Source organism: Blastomyces gilchristii, assembly GCF_000003855.2.
Source record: "Blastomyces gilchristii SLH14081 genomic scaffold supercont1.1, whole genome shotgun sequence".
NCBI lineage: Eukaryota > Fungi > Ascomycota > Eurotiomycetes > Onygenales > Ajellomycetaceae > Blastomyces > Blastomyces gilchristii.
In genome coordinates this window covers 6,033,381-6,057,760 of record NW_003101682.1, presented here as the reverse complement: position 1 = coordinate 6,057,760, position 24,380 = coordinate 6,033,381, and the positions used below count along the sequence as shown (strand labels likewise).

General features: G+C 46.7%; 10 protein-coding genes across 16 annotated transcripts; 7 read left to right on the top strand and 3 right to left on the bottom strand.

Moving 5' to 3' along the window:
• Positions 1–483: 483 nt before the first annotated feature.
• BDBG_00635 (F-box domain-containing protein) lies at positions 484–6,179 on the bottom strand. 5 transcript variants are annotated; one of them, XM_031719976.1, is made up of 6 exons: positions 4,816–4,982; positions 4,537–4,762; positions 3,525–4,446; positions 3,243–3,417; positions 2,792–3,176; positions 484–2,601 (listed from the first exon to the last, which is right to left on the bottom strand). In XM_031719976.1, exons 2-4 carry the CDS (start codon positions 4,597–4,599, stop codon positions 3,356–3,358), a joined length of 1,047 nt encoding a protein of 348 aa, XP_031575932.1. In that variant the 5' UTR covers positions 4,600–4,762; positions 4,816–4,982; the 3' UTR covers positions 484–2,601; positions 2,792–3,176; positions 3,243–3,355. The 5 variants fall into 5 exon arrangements, with proteins under 5 accessions (XP_031575932.1, XP_031575930.1, XP_031575931.1 ...); XM_031719974.1 differs by having other exon boundaries at positions 484–3,176; positions 4,537–4,745; XM_031719975.1 differs by having other exon boundaries at positions 484–3,176; positions 4,537–4,607.
• BDBG_16163 (uncharacterized protein) lies at positions 2,037–2,358 on the top strand (the record flags this gene model as incomplete). Its single annotated transcript, XM_031724166.1, has 2 exons — positions 2,037–2,081; positions 2,119–2,358. 2 exons carry the CDS (start codon positions 2,037–2,039, stop codon positions 2,356–2,358), a joined length of 285 nt encoding a protein of 94 aa, XP_031575935.1.
• Positions 2,545–3,278, top strand: BDBG_16162 (uncharacterized protein; the record flags this gene model as incomplete). The annotated part of the gene is made up of 1 exon (XM_031724165.1): positions 2,545–3,278. The coding sequence occupies one exon, from the start codon at positions 2,545–2,547 to the stop codon at positions 3,052–3,054; it is 510 nt and encodes a 169-aa protein (XP_031575934.1). The 3' UTR covers positions 3,055–3,278.
• Positions 5,021–6,229, top strand: BDBG_00634 (uncharacterized protein). The gene has a single exon (XM_002629342.2). It carries the CDS (start codon positions 5,232–5,234, stop codon positions 5,982–5,984), a length of 753 nt encoding a protein of 250 aa, XP_002629388.1. The 5' UTR covers positions 5,021–5,231; the 3' UTR covers positions 5,985–6,229.
• A 412-nt stretch (positions 6,230–6,641) lies between these two features.
• Positions 6,642–8,066, top strand: BDBG_00633 (galactose-1-phosphate uridylyltransferase; the record flags this gene model as incomplete). Its single annotated transcript, XM_002629341.2, has 4 exons — positions 6,642–6,742; positions 6,810–6,997; positions 7,100–7,865; positions 7,952–8,066. 4 exons carry the CDS (start codon positions 6,642–6,644, stop codon positions 8,064–8,066), a joined length of 1,170 nt encoding a protein of 389 aa, XP_002629387.1.
• Positions 8,003–11,492, bottom strand: BDBG_00632 (ergosterol biosynthesis protein Erg28). The gene is made up of 3 exons (XM_002629340.2): positions 11,471–11,492; positions 8,918–11,319; positions 8,003–8,784 (listed from the first exon to the last, which is right to left on the bottom strand). The coding sequence occupies exons 2-3, from the start codon at positions 8,978–8,980 to the stop codon at positions 8,443–8,445; spliced, it is 405 nt and encodes a 134-aa protein (XP_002629386.1). The 5' UTR covers positions 8,981–11,319; positions 11,471–11,492; the 3' UTR covers positions 8,003–8,442.
• Positions 8,359–11,316, top strand: BDBG_00631 (3-ketoacyl-CoA reductase). Its single transcript, XM_002629339.2, has 2 exons — positions 8,359–9,610; positions 9,701–11,316. Exons 1-2 carry the CDS (start codon positions 9,434–9,436, stop codon positions 10,562–10,564), a joined length of 1,041 nt encoding a protein of 346 aa, XP_002629385.1. The 5' UTR covers positions 8,359–9,433; the 3' UTR covers positions 10,565–11,316.
• Positions 11,493–14,134: 2,642 nt separating the features above from the next.
• Positions 14,135–18,147, top strand: BDBG_00629. 2 transcript variants are annotated; one of them, XM_031719972.1, is made up of 9 exons: positions 14,135–15,952; positions 16,027–16,147; positions 16,207–16,368; positions 16,419–16,484; positions 16,674–16,795; positions 16,908–17,146; positions 17,200–17,377; positions 17,442–17,503; positions 17,875–18,041. In XM_031719972.1, coding segments are annotated over exons 1-8 (918 nt in total). In that variant the 5' UTR covers positions 14,135–15,950; the 3' UTR covers positions 17,470–17,503; positions 17,875–18,041. The 2 variants fall into 2 exon arrangements, with proteins under 2 accessions (XP_031575928.1, XP_031575927.1); XM_031719971.1 differs by having other exon boundaries at positions 17,442–18,147.
• A 17-nt stretch (positions 18,148–18,164) lies between these two features.
• On the top strand, positions 18,165–22,233 carry BDBG_00628 (90S preribosome/SSU processome component KRR1). Its single transcript, XM_002629336.2, has 5 exons — positions 18,165–18,237; positions 18,358–18,983; positions 19,075–20,246; positions 20,321–20,593; positions 20,695–22,233. The coding sequence occupies exons 3-5, from the start codon at positions 20,187–20,189 to the stop codon at positions 21,418–21,420; spliced, it is 1,059 nt and encodes a 352-aa protein (XP_002629382.1). The 5' UTR covers positions 18,165–18,237; positions 18,358–18,983; positions 19,075–20,186; the 3' UTR covers positions 21,421–22,233.
• BDBG_00627 lies at positions 21,539–24,243 on the bottom strand. 2 transcript variants are annotated; one of them, XM_031719969.1, is made up of 7 exons: positions 23,896–24,243; positions 23,616–23,771; positions 23,269–23,523; positions 23,174–23,199; positions 22,289–23,124; positions 22,044–22,193; positions 21,539–21,971 (listed from the first exon to the last, which is right to left on the bottom strand). In XM_031719969.1, the coding sequence occupies exons 1-7, from the start codon at positions 24,236–24,238 to the stop codon at positions 21,746–21,748; spliced, it is 1,992 nt and encodes a 663-aa protein (XP_031575925.1). In that variant the 5' UTR covers positions 24,239–24,243; the 3' UTR covers positions 21,539–21,745. The 2 variants fall into 2 exon arrangements, with proteins under 2 accessions (XP_031575925.1, XP_031575926.1); XM_031719970.1 differs by having other exon boundaries at positions 22,372–23,124.
• Positions 24,244–24,380: the final 137 nt, after the last annotated feature.

The following is a 24,380-nucleotide window of genomic DNA, read 5'->3' as shown; positions in this document are numbered from 1 at the left end:
GTTAGCGCAGGCCTTATTTCAATCGTCCACGGCCTACGGAGGATATCCCGACTGCATGTGGCTGTTCGTTGTATGCACCGGAACTCTATCATCTGTTCCCCCGAAATCTAAGGAACCAGCCCAATTTTCAGGTTTCCTATTCACTATGGGACACAAGTTCCTTGCTGTAAACCCTATGCTGAAGGTGGTAGTGGGTAGTTGCCCCAGATAGTCCAATTGTTCCACTTACAGTGTGTGTGTGTGTGTGTGTGTGCTAATGGAGTGGACCACCAGAATAGAAAAAGCAAATATAGATATCATCAGCAGGACATCCCTTGGTTTCTATATTATTGGGTTCTGCCCACGCTTCAGAATCTATTCTGTTATTTCTCGCCCATAGGATATTTTCCCCAATGACCTGTCATGTGGCTGAAGGCAATCTGTGCCAAAGGATACCTTACCAACAACATCCTCCCGGGCAACAGACGGTTAGATGGAAACACATTGGGTATAAACAGTTAGATCTGTTCTTATCTGCTATGGAAGGCATCACCGCTCTTTGCTTTCTATCATCTATGACGGCTCTCCTTGCTGAAACTCTGCTGCTTGACATTTGACTCCCGGCCACCGGCAAATCATGAGGACCTCCATCGAAATCCCAGAACTTCCGTCTCAGTGTGCCCCGGAACACCTGAAGTACATGAGGATGCCGTCTAGACAGCACATATGCGGGATCCGATTCACAGCACTCGACGCTACTAATCTAAGACTCCTATTTCGAATCCTTGAAATATACTACATCCATCGTCTAATTCACCCACTTTCAAGGCTAACTAACCAGCCCGCACAGTGAGCCTCTATTAGCCTCCAAACTTTGACGGTCGATACATTGATACTGCCCAACAACCCCCCTAGATACTATAGAAATCACTTCTATGAGAAGAGAATACGGTTGCAACCCTAGTACCAGAGCCTCACGAGAAGGGAAAGGCTTTACCATTCACGCTCGGTTCGGATATTACGCTGGGGATGGATGTCTGATGTCGACCTATACATCGGTTTGCCCACCGCGTGACGCATACTTTGATGTCATCTGGATCCAGTGAGGAATGAATCCCGAGTTTGCAGCGCCCGACTGCACCAGCTTAGGGGAATCTGCCCGTCCTGGATCTATGGGAGGCATGTTTCTCTCTATCTAGAAACGTCTGTCTTCACATATCGTTGACAATTAAAATATCAACCATCATGTGTCAGTCAAAACATTCCTCCCCTGTTTTTTTCACTCCTAAGGAGGAATTTAGCCCTGTTATTGTAGTTTCTTTTCTTTCTTTGGTTTTCTAGTGAGTACAGAGGAATATTCTGCAGATGAGCGATTTCCGGATGTGAACCAGTCTCATATTAACAACACCTGGGGTGCATATAAAATTCCAATTCCGTCAAGCGCGAGCGCACAGAAGGCCCGAATCCCTTCGCTTTTGTCCCTCTCTGAGTGTCCTGGAGGCGCATGGAAGCTGCAATTGGAGCATATCTGGTAAATTCTACCCCTACCTTGGCGCCCTTAATATATCACAGTTTGCCAAACATCGCACCCCTAGTAGCGGACTCGCTGGATAAATTGTTGGGCAAAGATCTAGTTTCTAGTGGTGATGGGTGTGTACAGGACGGTGTGGCGGGCAGCGAGATTTGGGAAGGGCCTGTTAAAGTAGTAAGTAGTGCAATCTGAAGAGCTTTAAGAAGTGAGAAGAGTGAAGCCAAGTTTTCAATTCCTCGAAATTTTGGCAGGTAAAAAGCTCAAACCGAATTATGGAAATTGAGTCTTATGGTAATGAGAACAGAACTCATGGCCTCTATTTTCAAGAAATAGCGAAGTTTGCCGCACTAGGGGGGGGGTTCGGAGATATATGAGGCTCCGGCAGCTATGATGACTTGGGAGTTGCGGATAGGTTGTAGCAGAGAGAGACAGATAGGCGTGACCAGCAGCATTGAACAGCAACAACTGCTCAATCATCGACAACACCCCTCAAAAAATAGCATACATTCCTTGCTAGTAACAAAACATGGCAGAACAAGTAGCCTGGATTGGTCTGGGGAATATGGGACGGGTATGTAGAGAGCTATATTTAAAGGCCCAAGAAATAGCTTTGTATACAACTAACCAAACCCACTTCAGATCCAGGGGATGGTCAGGAACCTCGTCGCCAAATATCCCCTCCAAACTCCCCTAATAGTCTCAACAGAACCCAATCTCGCGCAAGGGACGTAGCTTCCACGCTGGCCAGACCCGTCACCATTGCCCCAACCGTCACAGAAGCCGTCGGATCTTCCACAATCATCTTCACCTGTTTCTCAGACGATCACGCCGTCATTGAAACACTTTAAACAGCTATAAGCACCTGCAACATAGCCGGAAAGCTATTCATAGACTGCTCACCGGTACACCCGGACACTACACGGCGTGTAGCAAACTTAGTAGAGTCACATGGAGGGTTGTTCGTGGCATGCCCTGTCTTTGGCACCCCTCCCGCCGCTGATGCAGGATAACTGATATGCGTGCTGGCTGGGAAGATGGAGTTGGTGGAAAGGGTTAAGCCATTCTGCGCGGGCGTTATGGGGCGGGCAAATCTAGACCTGTCAACTTCACCAACCGGTGGCCCAGCTGGCAATGACGATAATGACGAGGAGGAGCCAGCTGTAGACCCTAGACGAGCAAGCTTGCTCAAAGTCCTAGGTAACTCGCTAGGCCTAAATATGGTGGATGCAGTCGCCGAGGCAATGACGATAGCTGAGAAATCTGGCCTTGGTGTTGACTCACTGCACAACTTTCTCGAACTGATGTATCCGGGTTCCTATGTCGCCTATTCCAACCGCATACGCTTGGGGGAATACCATAGGCGTGAGGAGCCGTTGTTTGCGATAGATTTGGCCCGGAGGGATGCGAGGCATGCAATGGATGTGGCGAGCGCTGTTGGTGTGGGGATGAAAGGGCTTGAGCTGGCGGATGGGATGGGTATTTGCAAGGTATCAAGAAGCATAAGGGGGAGAAGGGAGACCTTTCGACCATTTATGGGGTGGTGAGAGAGGAGGGGGGCTTGAAATTCGAGAATTAGGGAAAGGGGGAAATTCTTGAGTTTCATCTGCTATGAGGCCTCAAACCCTGGGTAGCTAGACCGGCTTGGTAGACTGGAAGGAATGCTTGTCTGTTCAACATTAGGATGATGTAATTGCTCTAATAAAAATAATAATTTTAACACATCTAGAATTACCTAGGTACCTTATTTAACTACAGCAATCAATCGCTTCCCCTAACTAACCCAACCTTCCATTGCCCCTATATGCGTGGGCGCGATTTTATACCGAAATCTAAGTATCCCAACCATTATTGTACCCAAAAGCCCTTATCCGCCGCCAGCAAGAGGGTCGTAGTCCGCACAAGAAGCTCTGATCACATGGTTAAAATTCAATTGTAAAAAAAAGATGTGCAATAAAATTAAAGGCCTCAAGCGATTGATTAAAACATTAAAGGCAGTTAAGAATATGATACCAACCTTCAATCTCAACGTCGTAACAGACAGGGTTATTCCCATCGTCATTGTCGCCTTCATCGGCCTCATCACTCCCAGAATCATCTGTAAACGACAGGTTTTCCGTTCGCCTCTGTTGACAGGCGCGAAACTTGAGTCCAGCCCGTTTTTCTCCAAGCCAGACGACGCTATGGTCTTCCAAGGGATAAACCGGTGACTCTCCACCACGATTCTCGCTCCTTACCTCCAATGTATAGTAACTCTTGCCACCACCACCACCACCATAGCCTTTGGCCGGGCTTGTCGATGCCATTTTTCCTGCGAATTTCCCTCTCCTATCCATATCTCCCAACCACTGTCTCCAAAGTCTTAAAACACCACCATCAAGTAGACATATCTGCCGATTCTGTCTCCCAAGCCAAACCCCTGTAATAAGCTGCGAGAATAACTCATTCTCATCAAGAAAAATGGAGCCTCTGATGAGCGTGCTATGAGTTTGTTCCGAACTCAGAGAGCCCACTGGTATGTACCGCGGCGGAGGAGCCGTGTGCATGTTGGTGTTGATCCACGGTCCAGTATGACACAGCGGATGAAAGTGGGTGTAGGACTCTTTCAAACGGCCCAGATATCCTACTGATGAAAACTTTGACGAGTCAATTTGGCTGCGATGGAGATGCCAGTCCTTCTGTGTGGTGTCATTGCTGTGGGGGCATGCGCCGTTAGTTAGGACGTCAGTGTGCAAATGCGCGCATTTCAAATACCGCCCTACGGGTTTGCAGACTGGGTGGTAGCATTCGAGGAATATGTTATCGGGTTCGATAGCTGAGACGAGGGCATTCAGGCGGTAATGGATGAGGCGCGTGATGATGTCATGGATGCGATGGCAGACAAGGGTTAGAGGGAGGAGGGAGCGGATCGGGAAGAGATCGAGAATAAGTTGGATGAGCTGGCAATAAAATTGTTACTTGAGAGATGTAGATTGCAATGGGAATTCAGGAAGTTTGGCTGGCTGTTAAATAAAGCGCGGAGTACATACCTCGTTTGGAAGAGACAGGAGCGTGGCTCTGTGGTGAGTCGACGGCTTCGCTGCGGTTAACATGGCTGATACTAACAAGAGACCATACAGTTAATTAGCCAGAGATGTCTGTTCAGGTGTTTGTATCCGTGTAAGGGATCTTCTGCCTTCCTATCATAACCTCACCTGCCATCCCCATTCATGTACGTTCCAGGTGGGTGGTTATTCGACTAATAATAGAACAACACTATCCATGTGAGCTGCATTATTTAAAATAAAACAAACATGCTGTGCACTTACACTCCGGCCTATCACTAGTAGTGCACTCACTCTCACCAGCCGAAATCCTGGGTTGTGATTGGAGTTGTTTAAGGGAAAGGGTCTAGGAAATAATACAGAAATCAACAGTGGTATCCTATCCAGCGAGGAATGACGTAGTTTTGGTTGAATGAAGAACCCCGCCGTAAGTTTAACTTATCCGGCCGAGGTTTAGAACATGTTCAATCAACTCTTATGATTAAAGCTCCATTCAAACTGATACGCTGATTCGTAGACCCTTGTGTTGTTTAACTAGCTCATGGTTGAGTGCTCTAAATTCATAGAACTCCTAGCTGCTTCTTGACTCAAGGAGAGGAGGGTACAGTACATGCACACAACAAAGCTTTGCATGGCCTTGCCCTCCCTCTATGCAGATTTGATCGCATCTAATCTTTTCTATGGCGCCTCGCGTTGTTCCATCTCCAGGTAGTGCACCAAGTATATCCCACGATGCCCAACAAGCGTACGGCACTCTCAAGTCCGGGGGTGTTATCATCGCCCCGACGGATGTTGGCTATGCACTCATGACCAGCACTCAAGAGGGTATCCAGCGGATCTTTGCTTCGAAGCTCCGCCAACCTAATCATAATATTGGAATTATTGGAACGTATCGACAGCATCGGGAGCTCCACGTTTTACCGGAATCGAAATTTGAAATGACCCGTGTAGTGACAGAAGACTTGGGGATGATTGTGGGACTTATCGCGAAATTCAATTCTCATAGTCTGCACCCGCGCCTCGCAGCTCTGGACAAGGCCACGTTCTCTCAAGTTACTAAGGGAGATACGATCAGTATTGCCGTTCCAGAAGGCCGATTCTTGCAAGAACTCGGCCGGCTTTGTGACGAAGACCCTCAGGGTATTTTAATGTTTGGAACCTCTGCAAATCTGACCGGTCAAGGGCAGCGGTTCCGCGTTGAAGACATTGAACCCCCCGTCCGTGAAAGCGTCGATCTAATCGTTGACTACGGCCTGCAGAAGTGGCACATATACGGTCGGGGCGGGGTCAACTTTGATGTTGAGAACATGCGAGTCGTACGCATGGGGGCGGGTTACGAAGTTTTCCGGGACAGGATCCTGAGATGGTTTCCCCACCTGGTGGAGGAAGCGGGTATCAAACTTGACCAAGCTCCTGACCTTCGATTGACATAGGTATAGATCTGTCGAATGCTCTGCCTGATCTGTTTTCTATCATGTTTGGTGGAAAGAGCCACATCAAAATGAAGTATCTGCTGTATGATGGCTTGAATTTGATAGAAATGAGCTGAGCAACTGTGAGTAGTGGGTAATTAGAATTGCTGGCGAATATTGGCTAATTTAACTTAATTTGATAATGCTTCTGAGAACTATTTAGTCTGATAGATAAAATATAGGTTTTAATTTAAGCTATTTCCTTTTATATCAAAGATCCCAGTCCAGTCAGAAATTTTGCGTAGGAGTGAGTTGATGTCTAGCGTTGAAATAGTTATAAGCCTATCCTACTAACAGTTGTTCTTTGTATTCCTAGTAAATGATAGAAACGTCATACAACAGCTATTTAACTAGTTAGTTAGTTAGTTACGTTAAGCTATTCATAAAGTTCAGTAGTCTTCGACGTCATTGGTGGGATAGTTCCCCGCGCGGGGGTCTGCTATAGTTTCCCGAACTTGCGCGGCTGTAGTATATCAGATGGTTAAATATCGAGGCTGCAAAGAAAAAAGGGTCTTGAAATATCTTCACAACCGCTTCATCCTCATTGGTTTCTAATTTATTTGGAGAATCGCATCTTCATCCGGAATTTTTCTGAGCAGAGAAAACTATCAGAAAAAAATGGTGGAATCCGTTCTCGACGACATCTCGCATCGAAGATACAACATCTTGCGTGGTTCCTACGTCCTGGTATCCCCGCACCGTACAAAGAGGCCATGGCAGTAAGCTTTGCTCCCAACACAAGAGATTCGTCAGTACACAGTATGGCCTCTGATAAATTATTCATAGGGGTCAACAAGAATCCCCGTCCAAAACCGCTTTGCCAGTCTACGACCCTGCCTGCTACTTGTGCCCTGGAAACAAGCGGGCGCAAGGTGATCAGAACCCGCAATACAAGAACACGTTTATATTCATAAATGACTTCAGTGCGGTCAAGGAGGAGCAAGCTGCGTATCAACCAGAATCGGACCATGACGGTACGTAGAAGAAAACGCCATCCATTCATTCACCCTCTATACGATGTTTGTTGAGAGGTGCTAGCTTTGCTAATGATGTTTGTGGCCCGACACCCCTTGCAGACCTTTCCTCTCTATTCCTCCAAGCCGAACCTGTCACGGGAAGATGTTATGTCCTCACATTCTCCGCCAGTCACAATCGCACCCTCGCAGATCTCTCTCCAGCCGAGATCAAGCCTATCATCGACACCTGGACGGATCTATACGTCTCTCACCTATCGCCAACATCCCCATTAGCAGCAGCCGCTTCGCTCACGCCCATATCGCCAGAGTCACCGGTTTCTCAAATAACGCTACCAAAAAAACAGCTCCGCTACATGCAGATATTTGAAAACAAAGGCTCCACCATGGGTTGTTCTAATCCACACCCACACGGACAAGTCTGGGTGCTCAGCTGCCTCCCTGAAGAACTTACGATAGAACTAGCCCAATTGCAGAAATACCGTCATGAGAATAATGGCAGGCACATGCTGCAGGATTACGCTACCCTCGAGTCACGAAAGAAGGAGCGCGTGGTATTCGAGAATGAGCTGTTTCTCGTCCTTTGTCCATGGTGGGCGACCTGGCCCTTTGAAACCATGATAATCAGCAAAAAACATAAGCGCGCCCTTGTCGATCTGACTACAGTGGAAAAGGGACTACTAGCTGAGTCAATTGCCGAAATCACACGGCGGTATGATAACTTGTTTGAGACGCATTTTCCGTACAGCATGGGTATCCATCAAGCGCCGCTATGCGGTTCTGAAGAGGAAATCGACGCATCCCATTTGCATTTACATTTCTATCCTCCGTTGTTGAGGAGTGCGTCTGTGAGGAAGTTTTTGGTTGGGTTGGTGTATCCTATCCACATATATATACTGAGCAATAAGGGAAGCGATTTTCTCTTTGGATGATGGCTAACCAGGCGTCGTATAGGTACGAAATGCTTGCGGAACCCCAACGGGACATCACGCCTGAGCAAGCAGCTGCTCGACTTCGGGATTGTGCTGGCGCTTTGTATCGCGATACATTAAACAATCAACCCCAGTAATTTTTGGAATAGATCAACCGGCATGTATATTGGAAGATTGTGTATATCTATTAATGTCGTCAAGGAGTCTTTTCGGTATAGAAGTGGTTTTAGCATAACTAGATATTATATTCTATATATCGTTGATGTCCAATCCAGAAGGCAGAAACCAGTAGTACCACACTTCAAACAACAATAGCTCTATTTCATTTCAATTTTCCAGTCAACACTGGTATATACCTAGGTAACACCATACCAAGTAAACCCGATTACCTATAAAAATAGATCTGAAAATCCCAATTAGAGTACATAATCTCAGATTCTGTTCCTTACACAAACTCCCCACCTCTTCAAAATACACCCACCCACACCCACCCACGTCAAGACAAACCCAAGCCTATCCCAAATAGAAACCCCTCTGCGTCGCCATCCACGCCAGCGTCCCACTAGCGACGCACAGCGGGTTTAAAAACCGGCCCTTAGGCTTCGCGCTCCCGAAAATCAACCATTCGCTCACAAAGTGCGCAAAGGCAGTTCCAAACGTCCACATGGCCAGGTCGTACATGTGAGGCTCGTTGATGTGGAAGGCAGCGTACGCGCGGACGACAGCAGAAATAAAGGTCCAGGTGCCAAAGGTGCGCGATTGCAGTGCGTTGAATGGGCTATTATTGTATAGCAGGGCCGTGTATGTTGGGCTGATGAGGGCGCGGGAGGTGTTTAAGGTGGAGACGACGGCGAGCTGCAGGTTTTTGGTTTTGTGCGATTAGTTTTTCCAGTTACTTTTCTCATTGAATAGGGAAGCCTTGAGGAGAGTTGAGATAAAGGGGTGAGTGATATTGAATGGACCAGGGGCCCTTAGAGAGGGGACATACGAAAAGGAGCCATTTGGGGAGAAAGCCCTCATGCTGCGGGAGGTAGGAGAGGAGAGAAGACATTTTGATAGAGCTGACGGATTCGATTGCCTTCACAATTTTAACGATTTGGACGCGTTTAATACACTGTGATCTCTGTGAATTTGCAGAGGATCTGGACTGACGAGAGTTGATATGTTTATCTAAATAGTTAAATCTCCATTGACTTTAATTTCCATTATCTGAGCCCTGTTTTCAGGGATTGAGTTGTATTAGCGTAAATAGCTTCTGTATCATACGGTACCGTACGGAGTACCACGGGCTGCCATTTGTATTTTCTCGGACGTATTTATCTTTCACCAACAACCATAAATACGCAGTTTTGTTGACAATAAATAACAATATTTATCAAAAAGAGCAGGCTTCATCTTGGCAAAACATCCCGACGGCGCTGTCAACCATCCTCCTATCCCGTGACGGAATATCCCACCCCAACAGCTTACTTTTCACTGACTGAAAAGATCCGTAAGCGAAGCAATGGGTTTGGCCTGCGCCTGTATGGACCGTCTGTCACAGTTCCGCTTCGCCCCAGCCCCTGGTTGGCAGTCGAATGCGGCTCTATTCCTCCTCTTGACTGGAGGATTGTTCACAGCATGCAAATTGTTTAACGTTTTCCGTGCCCTACTCAGTATTTTCATCCTGCCGGGGCAGAAGGTACGGCCATTCCCAGCTCCTACTCTCTTGCACTCCCTTGTCTACGAGCATTGTCACTTAACAGTTTATTATCTGTTCCGTCGAATCTAGCTCTCCAAATTCGGACCAAAAGGAAGCTGGGCACTTGTCACCGGTGCCTCAGATGGAATTGGCAAAGAATTCTCTCTCCAGCTCGCCCGCGCGGGCTACAATATCCTCCTCGTCTCGCGTACGACTTCGAAACTAGATGATGTCGCCAATGAAATCAAGAGCAAGTCCCCCAGCGTACAAACCAAACTCTTCGCAATGGACTTCTTTGAAAACAACGATGACGACTACGAGAAACTCAAGCTCTTGATCCAGGATCTCGATATTTCCATCCTCATCAACAACGTCGGCCGCAGCCATAGCATGCCAACCCCATTCGTCCTCACCCCGCTCGAAGAAATGGAGAGTATAATCACCATCAATTGCATGGGCACCCTGCGCATCACCCAGCTGGTTGCACCGGGAATGATGCAGCGCAAGCGTGGGTTAATCATGACCATGGCATCATTTGCCGGCATGATTCCTACCCCGCTGTTGGCTACTTACTCCGGGAGCAAGGCATTCCTGCAATACTGGTCGATTGCCCTAGGCAGCGAGCTGAAGCCGTACGGGGTGCAGGTTGAGCTTGTTCAGAGCCACCTAGTGACATCTGCCCTGTCCAAGATCCGCAGGCCCACCGTTACAGTTCCCGTTCCGCGCAACTTTGTTCGAGCAGCCCTCAGCAAAATTGGTCGCGGGAGCGGTTTGTCGGCATACGCGTATACCTCTGCGCCCTACTGGAGTCATGGTGTGATGGCATTTGCTCTCACGCAAGTTCTAGGACCCATGGGTAAACTCGTTCTGGGTTATAATAAAGCCTTCCACGAATCTATTCGAGCACGTGCGCTACGGAAGGCGGAGCGCGAGAGGAACAAGAAATCTACTTGATTTACACCTCATGATAGTTTGTGTACTTTTAGCCGTCGGAAGCTGACTCCTCCGTGGGAACGATGGGTTTCTTGGGAATAACCGTCCTAAAAAAGGGCGCTGAAGTGGGACAGTATGGCCATAACTATTTTTTTTTTCTCCGGGAAAGGTTAAAACAGGGATTCGGAACTTGTCTCAGAGGAATAAAAACGAAATTAATAAAAGGGTAGATAGATGTATTACAACTATGTTCTCGGGCCGACTGGAATAGGCAGAGGGGGCTTTTTCAGATCTGTCAGAGTGTTCTTTTGCCGTCCAATGTTCGCATCCGCATTATGGATGAATTATAATATTAGTTGATGTTAGAGCAGTTTAATATGGTATTCAGCATTCTTCCAGACTCCGTCCCACCCCCCTCATCTGGCGTTGTCCTGCGTTCGATGTCTGCTATTTTTCCAAAACCTTCGGCATCGACACAGCGCGCACGGCGCTTAAGTTCGTAAGCGCGCGTTCCCAACTTTGGCTCAGGACCGGTCCCGAACACTCGGAACCATTTTTAACCTTTCACCCAAACAAAGGACAATATCACAACTTCAACTTCTGCTCCGGAATAAAGCAGGTATTCGTTTAAACTTTAACTGTTTCCTTTCCACTGTTTCGCGAGTATAGACATGCATGGGCATGAGAGGTTAACAATGCTTAGCTTGGAAGCAAGGGTTTGGTGAAGGGTGGGATTTGCCGCGCCTCTGAAGTATTGGCCAAAGTAACAAAAGGACCTAAAACATATTACTATGATATTAGTAGTCTAATAAATTGTTTTTACTACTTCTCTAACTTCTTCTACATAGTAACATAGGCTTGGTTAATTCCATATAACATGGTGGCAATCAAAGCGAGCTACGGCAACAATCAATCGGCACGACTTACGGATCCTATTCGATCTTATATCACAATGGACCGAGAGCAAAGTACCGTCTGTACTACTAAAAACTTGGTTTAGTTTGTTTCTACGGGAAATAATAATGTCGGGCAAAGGAATACGTTACTTGGCTGTTACAGAACAAAAGTACGGCAGTCTCCTTCAAAATCCTCTCTCGTTAGAAGAAGAGCTGGGGCAAGAAAGCGACCAGCGATGGTATCAACCGTTTATCAGCACCCATTATTCTTTCACCGACTCGGCGACTCCCTTCCAATGACACAATTTAGGAACGCGAATTAATTGGGCATCCTGTTATGTCTCAAATCCCCCTCCCTTTTCAATTCGTAATTCGAACTTTAAAGAAGGTTGTGACTATCACCAGGGAACTATACCACAGAATAAATTTCAACCAACTAAAATAAAATAAAAAGCCCAGTCACAGCATGACGCTGAGCTGACGGAACGAATATAGCTCCACATCCCACGCCCCGAACTGGCAAACTGCCGTTAAACATCAGGACTAAACGGCTCTCTGATCCGTTCATGCGGAGACTTCATGACTTTTTTTTTTTTTTTTTTTTTTTTTTTTGGAAGTATTATTGTTCGCTCGCTCGCCCACCCACCCGCTGGCAACGCGGATTTCTGGGTCTCGGGAAAAGTCGATGTGAGGGGGAAGGGGTTGGAGGGGTGATGATAGTCATCAATAATAATAATAATAACTTAATCATAAGACATCCCAGAAGTTGAAATGATTAAGCGCAAGTTGAACTGCTTGCGCAGTAAATCGACGAACATAGGTTTCAAGTGAGGAAACTGTCAGAGAGTGCCCGGAACCCAGGTACCTAACTAAACTGTATTTCGAGGCAACAAGATCTCTGTCCTACTTTGGTAGTAGGAAAGAAACAACAATTCAAATTAAATCAAAGGCCAAATGAAGTTTGCGTCTCTTCTCATGGGAGGCTTTTGGCCGACCGACCTCGACTAAGACTGCAACCCTTCCCTTTCCCACTCATCAGGCCCCACGAGCGAGGCCATTGGTAGGCCCCAAGCCAATCCCGAACGCTCATGTTTGAGCCAATAATAACCAGACGCCAATGCATCGTTGAATCATGGTACTGGGTTTCAAACCCTAATTCGGACGGATCCCGCATTGTCGCGAGTTATTGATGCACATTTGCTTCAGCTTGTCAATTTGGGAGTAAAAAAAAATTTGAAACAAGGTGAAATAGTAAAAACTTCGACGTCATTCTTGCAACAAGTTCGACTTCAACTGCCAAGCCACATGGTTGATCAGATCAGCAAGCCACACGGTAGTTATGTATTCTGCAGAACGAATGGAAGTAGCATAACTCGCCAATATAATAATATACATAGATTATATCCTTTCCAACCAGGGCGGGGGAAAGGGTGATGGAGGCCCCGAAGGGCCAAAAACTACCCAAGACCCTAGTGTAACAGCAACTTCGACGCCTAGATGTCTTCTGGTGCGTGCTCCATATGCCTCACCCAAGCAATAATAATAATACCCCATCGCCGTAAAGTAATCTGCCTGTAACGTCTGGAAAGTTCCAGGTGACATCCTCCACTCTGTTAATCTCAATATTATGCCAAACAATCAGAGTGGATATCCCCACCACGCAGCCTGATATCCTTCGTTGAGACCGAAGAAATTTGTAGATATCGCGACGTCGTCACCGCACGGATATCCCACCGACCCCACCAATCCTACACAAATAATATACCACTTCTTGGTGATCAGGCCCTGCGAATGTGCAAATAAACGGCTCTCCCGCTGGAAGCTCTGAGCCTAAATCCCGAGCTTAGAGAGCTAATAGCCGTAACGCGTCCACGCATTGATTATTTGGCGGGGGATTTGTATTTGTAGAGGAGTAATGAGAACTAGATTCCAGGCGGAATGGAATGGTAAGGGTTACTCAGGAAGTGACTAATAACTAGATGAAATCGAATAAGTTGAATCTGGAAAAAGGCACAATTTCAGGACAGCCTTTAAGCACAATATCCCATAATTCGCGAAAGGGATAATTGTGAGATGTTGCAAAAGCATTCGCTTAACCGATAAATGAAGCAACAATGTACGGAGTAAGCAAGTTCGATCCAAAAGCTAAAATAACTATAGGCTGTGTGTGTGCTTCGGTTAGATGGGTCTCGTGCTACACCGTGCGCATGGACAGAAACTGCAAACGCCACGCAGGAGAAAAAGGAAGTTGCTGCGGAAAAAGGAGCAGATTGAACTCAGCGTTAAAAAAAAGGGGGTATTTTGATGCTCTTGTTCAACAATCTCGGATCATTTTTTGAGAAAGAATGAACTTTTTCTATTGTAGTGTAGGCACCACTTGAACAGTATTGATGTCAAGTCAGTGACTTCTGAACATTGAAATTAGAGTTCCCTTATTGTCAACAGAGAAATCTAAATTTATTTTCCTCACTTTCCTCCGTTCCGTACAGAAATGAAATGGCACCTGGAATATCCAAGATCGCTCTGCCTATTTGAAAAATAGGTCGCGCCTTTTAGCTTCGGTCTTGAAAGGAGAAGCATATCCTGGCGAAAGGAAGGATGCCACGTCAATGGTGGGCCGCGGGTCGAAATGTTGAAAGTCGACGTACGGGTCGATAAGAATTCGCATTATGGCAACCATCGTTAGACAAGTGGGTCTGGGCTGAAAAGGACCCGACAAACTGGGAGGAGATTTGACACCACACCGGACAAATAATTACGTGCAGCAGATGACTACGTAAATATCGTTCAATTCGAGTTTGGCTTTCAATTTAGTTCGATCAACGTTTGCTCACCGCCTACTGATGAGACTTCATAGACTTTCATTCGTCGTGTTTGTGGTCCCAGCTTTTTAAATTTAATTTCGCGAACTGCAAAACAAGTGCATAACGCTTGGGCGTTCGAGGGACCAAGTTCAAAAAGGATAGAGTTCAAGGCACCAATGGTCACCGCGTGGACCAGAATAAAAGGAACGAGGGCGAGATTGTTATCTTTTTGGACCGAAGACAGAGGGCACCGCAAAAGTTTCTCTCCTTGGTTTTGGTGTTGACGACAAGGACACGCCAACCGCAGGTCCAGGTTGGTGATATGCATCATAAGTGGACATCCATGGATAAAGTCGTGTTCGGTTCCCGCGCTATGCTACACACCTGTCAGGAATCATGTTAATTTGTGAGTTGTTCTTCCTCAATAAACATCCTTCCCTTCTATTCAGTTGAAGCTAAACCGACTGCCATATTGATCGCTACTGTCCGATCCATCTCAAAGTTGCAGTCTGGGACCAACCGAGACTGGCAATATATTGGGGTTATTCCGTATCCACATTTCATTTTCATTTGTATTTTTTCCCCGGCAAGTAGTTGGTTCCGTTGTCGACGGACACGGGATAGGGAGTTGGAAATCCCAAGTCCATGTCACTGGGAAGAGAATAGAACACGCCTAGAATTCTATGGCAAGTGTCGCAACCGAGAATAGAGGTCTCGATGACGTGTTGTTGCACCTGACAATGCGGGTTAAAGGCTCAATCACTATCATCAATCCTTGTCCCAACCCCGGTCCCACCTGAAGTAGAATTTCTACCGACGGGAAGGCTTTCGTTGTGGGACGAATAATGGAATTTATCTGAATTTTGAGAGGGGCCTGAGAGTCCTAGTCAGATTTCTGATTCGAAACCACCAACCCAAAGGCAATGCTCAAGAGTGTGCAGCCGTTTTGAAAAGGAACAGCCTCCGGCCGTCATACCACAACCATGTGACTTTGGATTCACCAATCGTCAGCTCTGGTAATTTGGACTTTCGAAAGACATTTCTGCAGTCCAGTGGTATGAAAACCCAACTAGTTAAGGCCAGTTTAACATGGCTCTCTCCATCCAGTTCGCCATTAGTTTCTCCCCGTTTAACCATGCATATCGCTTTGGCCCGGTTGTAGGAGCGTTATTAGCCATTTTCGCCTTAATTTTATGGAGCCCCAAGACCACGAATTCGACTAAGAGCAAAGCGAACATTGCTGGCGATGAGGGAATCGCACGGGAAATAGGCGGAGAAGAGGAGCCTTGCGGATGGTCAGTAGATGTGACGGGCAGTCAGTCGCGACTGGATTTCTCCGACGCTCAACATCCCTAAGATTTTCTTTTCCAAGATTGATGCAAGACAGGGGTACGCACTGCGGAACAAAAAAACTGTACAATATAAAAGTCCGGTTGATCTGAACCGAATGCGACGCTATCCTGAACAAATCTAAGCTCAATCCGTTTCCGCATCTAACAGTAACTTCAGTGACGCGAAGGCATCAGTGCAAAACGAAAGGGGTATTGTACTTCATCAATTTTTGACCGCACTCCAACCTCAACCAGAATATTAGTCGGTACCATTCGTGCATCAGAAAATACCATTCCAGAGTCAATTTTCTCTCCTTCCTCCAGTCCTGGATACTCGCAATATATCGGGAATATATTCCGAAATAAGGCTAAGATCATGTACCAAAATCCCGTTTTGTGATTCCGTGATTCCCGCAAAGTGCAAAATAACTGACGCCAGTATTGCTTCTCAGGAACCCGGAATCTGGAACCACGGAATTAGACGAATGTTTCCTTGAACTAATCACATATCAAGGGAGAGAGTTTCAAAATTACTCTGTGGAAAATGCCATTTATTTTGGGCCTATCGACGATGTAAGGCTCATATCAAACACTTCATCTATTGCCAGAGTCCGTCGGCTGACAGAATGTAGGATGAAATTGAACGACTGGAGCTACAACATCGCGTTCTCAGCACAGTTTTCGACGAGCGATTGATATTTCCTCCAGTGGACTCGCCAAAACGAGTTCTTGATTGCGGTTATGGGACCGGAAGTTGGGCTGTCGAAGTTGCGGAAAAATATCCATCTTGTGAAGTAGGTACTGATGATGCGCTCACAGTGACCCATGCTAATGCCATTTGAAGGTTATCGGGGTAGATATATCTCCGCACATGAGGCCGGATGAAACGCCTGAGAACCTATGGCTGCAGGTCAGTTGAACATGATAGTTTCGGGTACCTCGCCTTGGGTCCCCGTTAATTTATAGCCCTGCGATTCAATTGTCAAGTCACATACCGGACGCTGGGCACTCGAGACGAAAGTCTCGGGGGTACCACCAGACTTTCATTCTACCCCATCCATCGGGCGATTTCCTTGGCTAACTTTCTTCTCGTAACTAGGTTGATGACTTAAATCGACCGTTCACATTTAAACCAAACTATTTCGACGTTGTTCACTCCAGGCTTGTCGCTTCCGGATTGCATAGACAGAGATGGCCGAGCTATATTAGGGATATAAAAAAGTAAGCAGCTATCCTAAACCCACTTGAATATATAAAACTATACAAGCACGATTGAAATAGGTAGTTGCACTGAGGGGAATAGTCCGACTGATCAAATCATCCTCACAATTAGAACGCTGAGACGTGGCGGTTGGGTACAAATGGTCGAAATATACTTCAATGTACAATCAGATAACGGTACTATTACCCATGATCACGCCTTGAGGCAGTGGAGTTCGAAATATTTTCAAAGCATCGAGGACGTGAAAGACCCTAGAGTTGCAATGAATTTGAAAGGCCTTCTGGAATCTGCCGGGTTCGCCAATATCCAAACGACATTGATTAATGTCCCTTTGGCTCCTTGGCCAAATGGTAAGCGTATTGAACGGCCGTTTCCTGAACGAATGCTCACTGACACTTCTCAGACGCCCGTTTGCGTGGGATAGGAAGCATGAATAGGCCAAATGTCTATAGCCTTCTCGGTTCGTTGGCATTATATCCACTTATGAAGCGAATGAACATGTCTCGAGAAGAATTTGAGGTACTTGTCGCCCAAGCTCGCACCGAGGTAGATAACCTATCTCTTAAGGCATATTTCCCGCTGTAAGTGTCCTATAGATTGGGTTTCTGGAGTGTCTAGGTTCCACTCATCTGACTGATGAGATAGATATGTTGCCATTGGCCAAAAGCCGTGATCAGTTAGTACAGCCGCCGGCTACATTGCATACTGTGAGTAATACAAATCGAACTGCATGGGGAAAATGTGTTGAAGGATCGCAAGCCGTGGCAATCGGAAGGGTATTGTTTGCTTTTAGTATGCCATTTTTCTGTCTCCTAGCTAGGATACTAGGGGTTACCACGAATCAAATATTCATTCAAGTCCATCTCTGCTACCCATGGATGTAATTTCAGTTTCATCAGCCTGTTAATGTCACGAAGCCTTAGCATTGTTTCAAATACATAGAAAGAGAAGGGGATGGATATACCCAGGCAATTCCGTTTGTTATTAAATGGCCCCAAGCCATTTTGTCCCAGTTAATAATGCTGTCTTTCACACCAAATTACACGTTTCCAGCTACCGATAACTCCAACACTGGCAGGGTTCCTTTCTGGAAGGGATCGAATATTCATCTCATAACACGCATCCGCGCCACCGGCCGTTCAACCGCTGATATATCATGTAATGGAGACTTCGGGACAACTGTTTTACCAGAAGAGAAGAATTTCCGGAATTCGGCAGGAAAGCTGTCGCCTGAATGGTGTCCGAAGGCATTTGTTCTGTGTGCCTTATTCAATTAACTGTACGACACATCAACCTCAACCACGAAAGACGAATACACGCGCCATCTATTTGCACCATATGCAGATGGGGAAGACGAATATGACAGAGAAGTCAAGGGTTGGTAAGTCTAGGAAGTGGGAGAAATTGGTCAGCTGCAGGGCCTGTCATCGTCAGTTACAAGGTACCATACCCAGACCCATAGTTTGAAGCATCGAGGAGGAAATTCACAGGCTTGTAATGGCCTCAGACCAGATAGACACAGCTGACTGACGAGCTCACTCATGGCGATGCCACGAGTTAGTGGACCGAAATAAACTACACCACGAAGGTGTTCGGGAGGAACCGATTGAAATCTGCAGATGTCAATAAAAGGCCACTTCTCCATGACAGAGGGCATAGTCAACACAGACCCCAAAGGTTGGGCGGTCTTGAAGGCGAACTGATGGAGGTGAAGTTAGAAGTGGCGGAGGGAGTGGAGGAATAGGTGGTTGGAAGTTGTACTGGGGCTCCAGGGGCCGTGGCAGTTGCGTGCCCCTTTGGAGTGGTGACACAACTACAACTCTCACAAGTTGTTATTTCAGCTGGACGGCCATCAGACAACTGGGTCAGCGGGGGACGCAAGGACACATGGGCGCTCACAGGCAGCAGCCACTCCTCTTACCATGGGGAGTGGAATTAAGCGATCTTCCCCCCCCCCCCCCCCACCGCCAGCAATTATATGAGGGCCGTTTGGTCAAATTTACTCCGTACTGCGCACTGTACTGTATATCAGTGCGGGTTATAGCTGGGGCCCATGAACCATGCCCTTCAACCGAATCCAATGAAATTGCACTCTATCTCCTTGTTAGGAGCAGCCGGACACAGCCCTGTCTTCCCACAGTAAAATGTTCTCTCGGTTCCCATTCCCGTTGGTTCCCGCGAAGCCTGGTTGGTTGGACCAAAATAAGACCCAAAACAAGATCCTTGTGCTTCGTACCAGAGCAAACATTCGAGAACATATGCTAACGATACTCAACAGTGAAGACAGAGAGAAGGAGCAGCGGTGAACCTTTGCAATATTCAGTTGTTTGGAAGTTGTTGAGATCGGCCCAAGCCCGTTTCTCTGCCGTCTACTCCGTACTCCGTACTCTGTATCAAGCAAGCCCCAGTTTCGCAACTGGCCGAGCGCTCTTAGGAAGATCTTCAATAATTACCGATCGGAACACGGGAAGCAAACTTACCTGTACTATTTCGATGTCAGTACAGATTACTGCGGGCGGGATAAAAAAAGTTCTGAGGCAAACATTCAAGGCAGTGAGGGCCACTAGTCATTATGATTTTAATCTTTGTTCACGAGTTTGGGTTCACAGCTGTAGGATATCTTTCTTTAAAGTCTCCACAAGCTTCACCTTGAAAGTGAAATATTCTGTCAGAAACAAGTTTAACTGGTGGGCCGTTCTGGACTGAAAGCAACATCACATCTGTTTCAATAGTTCGACCTAGTGAACCAAGGATCAGGGAAAGACGGGAAATGGGGAGAGATGGCTTTGTTTTGTCTCTCCATCCCTTGCAACGGGCATCGCGGAACGCTTCCAACCAGCTTCGATCTCACAGGTTCCACTTGCCCACATATGAGAGAACATCACTACACACCTCTCCTGTTTTCTCTGGCTTCCAGTTCCTAGCAACTACCCCCAGAGACGCCTCGCCAATATCTTGAGTTAATGGGCAGTTGTAACAATAAGCCGCACATAGATAACCAAATTATACTTGTATTTTTGCATATGCTATGTACATGTTTGTTACAGGTGGCATATCCCCTCACAGGCCCAGGATTGAGCATTCGAGCTTGTTGCTGAGATTCTTCTTCCTCCTCCATCCCCTTATTGCTTTTACATCGACGTGAGGAAGAAAACTTAGCGGGCGCTTGGGCGCTCTGTAAGCGCCCAGACTAGGAACTAAACCCCAGAATCGGCAATTGTTTCACTATTTCGGCTTAGCCTCGGCTCCACCTGCAGCCACAGCCAAAACCAGAGAAAAAAAACCTCCACCAGCTTTGCTGCGACAATGTCACCTGGATAGTTTGCCTTCACGCGCACCTCAACAACTTCAGAACAGCTGCCGCCATTTCTAAGATAGGGCACTGCCAAAATGCCCTCCACATATAAGAAAGATAAACCCTGGGATACGGATGATATTGACAAATGGAAGGTCAGCCATTCTCCTGCTGTTTGGCTCATGACGAGTTTCTTTGGCTAATGTGGCTTGATATGTCTTATTTTTAGATCGAGGAATTCAAACCAGAACACAATGCCGGCGGCACATTCACGGAGGAGTCGTCCTTCGTCAGCTTATTCCCAAAATACAGAGAAGCATATTTAAAAGAAACCTGGCCTATGATAACAAGAGCACTGGAAAAGCACGGTATAGCCTGCACGCTGGATTTGGTTGAAGGAAGCATGACCGTGAAGACCACACGGAAAACCTTTGATCCAGCCGCGATTTTGAATGCCCGCGATTTGATTAAGCTTCTCGCACGAAGCGTACCAGCACTACAGGTATGCTCGTACTTTTTTTTACTCAGAAGAAGAGCTTGTATTCGCTATTCTTCTGATAGCTAACTGATAGCTAACGAATTTTTGGTTAACGAAACGTTTAGGCTTTACAAATCCTCGAAGATGATGTAGCATGCGATATCATTAAAATCCGAAATCTAGTACGGAACAAAGAACGATTCGTGAAGCGGCGCCAACGTATCCTTGGACCTTCGGGTTCCACCCTAAAAGCTCTCGAACTTCTCTCAAACACCTATATCCTCGTCCAAGGAAACACAGTGTCCGTCATGGGCCCATATAAAGGACTGAAAGAAATCAGAAGGGTGGTGGAGGACTGCATGAACAACATTCATCCTATATACCATATCAAGGAAATGATGATCAAAAAGGAGCTCGCGAAAGACCCTAAACTTGCAAATGAAAGCTGGGATCGATTTTTGCCCCACTTCAAGAAACGCACTTTAAGCAAGCGAAGGAAGCCGTTCAAGGTCACTGATAAGAGCAAGAAGGTGTACACGCCATTCCCGCCACCTCAGGAGAAGAGCAAGGTTGATCTGCAGATTGAAAGTGGCGAATACTTCCTAAGTAAGCAGGCGCGAGAGCGGTCTAAAAAGGAGGAGATGGTAGAGCGGCAAAGGGAGAAGAGAGAGGAGAAGAAAAAGGAGCTGGAGAAAGATTTTGTTCCACCCAAAGAAGTGGATGCGGTTGAGAAAAAGAAAAAGAAGCGGAAACGGCACGATGCGGAAGGGAAAGAAGGAGACGCAGAGAAATCGGCTGAAAAGAAACATAAGAAGTCGAAGAAGATAAAGCGGGCCGAGTCGGAGGAATGATCATGCTCTATATAGTCATGTTTGCTTGTTTTATGTTCACTAATTGGCGCAACGGTGAAACGCCCCAATTCTGTTACCTTCTCTTTTCGCATGTCTGTAAATATCATAAGCATCCTCATGAGCATCTTCTTCATTCCTTCGGGTCGCTAAATAGTGATTCCTTTTCAGCCTTGGATTCAGGAGTCATGCAACGGAAAGTACTCCTTTAATTTCTATCTACCTAGACAATATATATCGTATACTTGTGCCTGTTGTAACCAACCTTGAGATCAAGCAAATTAATATGGCCAACGCTTCCAGACACTCCTGTTCTAGTTCCACGTTCTCACAATTTCACTGTGCCCCTCTCAATACCACTCCAAGCCCGTGCATCCATCCGCCGATACCCTTTCGCAGGATTAAACCAATACAGCGTATCATGCTGGAGTTGCTCTTCTAGATACTCCTCTTCACCACCCGACTTTACTTCCGGAGGTGGAACGGAATTCGGATTCCAGCTTAGCCTTTCCATAATGGTTTTGGCCTGCTTGAATGTGTCCCCCGCTGCGATGCTGTTTGAGTTTGTTGTGTTAACGAATTTCAGCCCTTCTGCTCTATCTGTATGGTAGTAACGAAAGACTTACCTATTGGTCATACGTACAAGACGCGGTAGAGCGCAGGATGGGACTCCTCTCTTAGCCAGAGCAGAGCCGAGAGAGTTGATAAATTCATCTTCGGACGCTTCCGTGCGTGAGTGTAAGACAATGATCGCTCCGCCAGCTGTGCCATAGTAACTACATACCTCGAAAATCAACACGTTGAATCAAATCTGCGGACAGTCACGAAAAAAAAAAAAAAAAAAAAAAAAAAAAACCACCCATGTTCGTACCCATCAAGCTTAACTCCAAACACAGCAGCATCCATCACGTTAGGAAGCAGGCAGATATGCCCCGTTACCTCCCCGGCACTCACATTCTCCCCTTTCCAACGAAAGGTATCACCAACCCTCTCCTGAAATCTCACCCACCAAGATTCTTCATGAATAACCAAATCACCCATTCGTTGATACAAATCCCCTTTTCGGAATACATCCCTTAAGAGCTTCTTTTCAGTCGCCGCATCATCGTTCAAATAATTCGACAGTAGCTTCAAATTCAAAACGCGCCCAATAACCTCCCCTTCCTCACCCAGGTCCGCCTTAATACAAAAGCCTGTCTTCGGATCTCGAACAGGCATCTGCGTCTCCGGGTCATACTTGACCACAAACGTCACATCCTCCAAGTATCGTTTGATAGGTCCTGCAAATCCAATTTTTCCTGCACCGGCCGCGGAGCGACCGTGATTATCAAACTTAGCTATACCTTCGGTAGCACGGTAGATTTCGCGTATCTCTTCGATCCCGAAGTGTTGCCTGAATTTCTCCCAAACATCAGCCCGGAGGCCGTTGCCGAAAGCGTGTGTAACGGAGTGAGATCGATCGTACGAAGAAGTTGGCGTTGCGAGGAGATAACGGCATAGTTCGCCTACGTAGAGAATGCGATTTGCCCTGCATTCGGTTGCGTCTTTCCAAAAACTCGAGGCGGAGAACTTTCGAGCTAGGCAGAGGGTCCCCGCAGACCCCAGGTTGTAGCATAAGCCTGCTAAGAAGGCGGTGCCGTGGAACAAGGGGAGTGGGGAGTGGGGAGTATGTCCGGAGCGGGTAGTATCTTGAAGGGTTTCTGACATCTGTAGTTAAAGGGGTTGAGGTAATCCACAACAGGTCGTTCCGAATTACACAAGCTTTTGGCTTTCCAGTTGTTCCTACATCCTGAGTTAGCAATGCGGGTTGTGTCGTCGGTCACCATTGCGTACGCCAGGGAAAAGGCTAACCAGACGTGTATATAAGAGCGGCCATGTCTATGAGGCTACGATTAGCGGGAATGAGGTCTACATAGCTAGCATTCTGGAGGTCATTGAAGCGAATCAATTCGATGTTGGGTGGAACCGGATTTTCTGCTGTAAGGGTAAAAGATGATAAATCCAGAGAGATATGTGGGAGATCAGCCTTGACATGCTGAGCCAAATCAGGAGTAGACAGTATGTATATCGGTTTGGATCTGTCCAGAGCATAGATTAAGGTGTCGTCTATTAGGACACGACATATTCCATTAGCATTCAAAATGTATTGAATAAAAAAATAAATATATATGTCAATATACTGCACGCCGAATACTCACTCCGAAGATTCGTATTGATCAGGCTTGCCACCGCACCTAGCTTCGAGAGAGCGAGAATCGTCACGACCATTTCGGGAGAGTTCGTCATGAACACCGCCACGACATCCCCAGTCTTGATGCTGCGAGCATGCAGCAACCCCGCGAGTTGGTCGACCTCTTAAAAAATAGCAGATGTTAGATCGCAGTGCGCTTAATCTGTACTCATGTCGTCCCATCTGGCTTGTATCATTCTTTCTTTCTTCCGTTCGTTCCGACGACATACAAGAAATACAAAACAAACTCGGCGCAGTTTCAACAAGTCTAGAAATGGGATAGCAAAAAGAGAACTGATACGAGATATTTGAGAAGACCAACATGCCCTTTTTCAACTGGCCGTAGGACTTCGTTTTGCTCTCGAACCAAATCGCGTCGTCTCCATCCCCGGCCCCTGATTGCTCGAGGATCTCATACAGAGAGTGTGTTCTTTTAGCACAAGCAACTCTCCGCTGCTTCCGGCGCGCAAAGTCTCGCGCGTGCCGTATGTCTCTGAGATCAGAGCCTATCGCGAACTTGGCGTTTAGATAGCTAACAACTGCAGTGATGGCAAAGAGCGAGGCGAGGGGGTGAGAGGTAATGGCATCCATTGTCATCTATTGTTGATCGCCCTACTGCTAACACTTGGGTATTGAGACAACGGATTTATTCAATGCAGCCGCAGAGCTCTGGCTTGAACGTGAGGCTAAAGCTGCTTGAGAGGTGTATCATGCTCGTCTGAAGTTCTCTGAC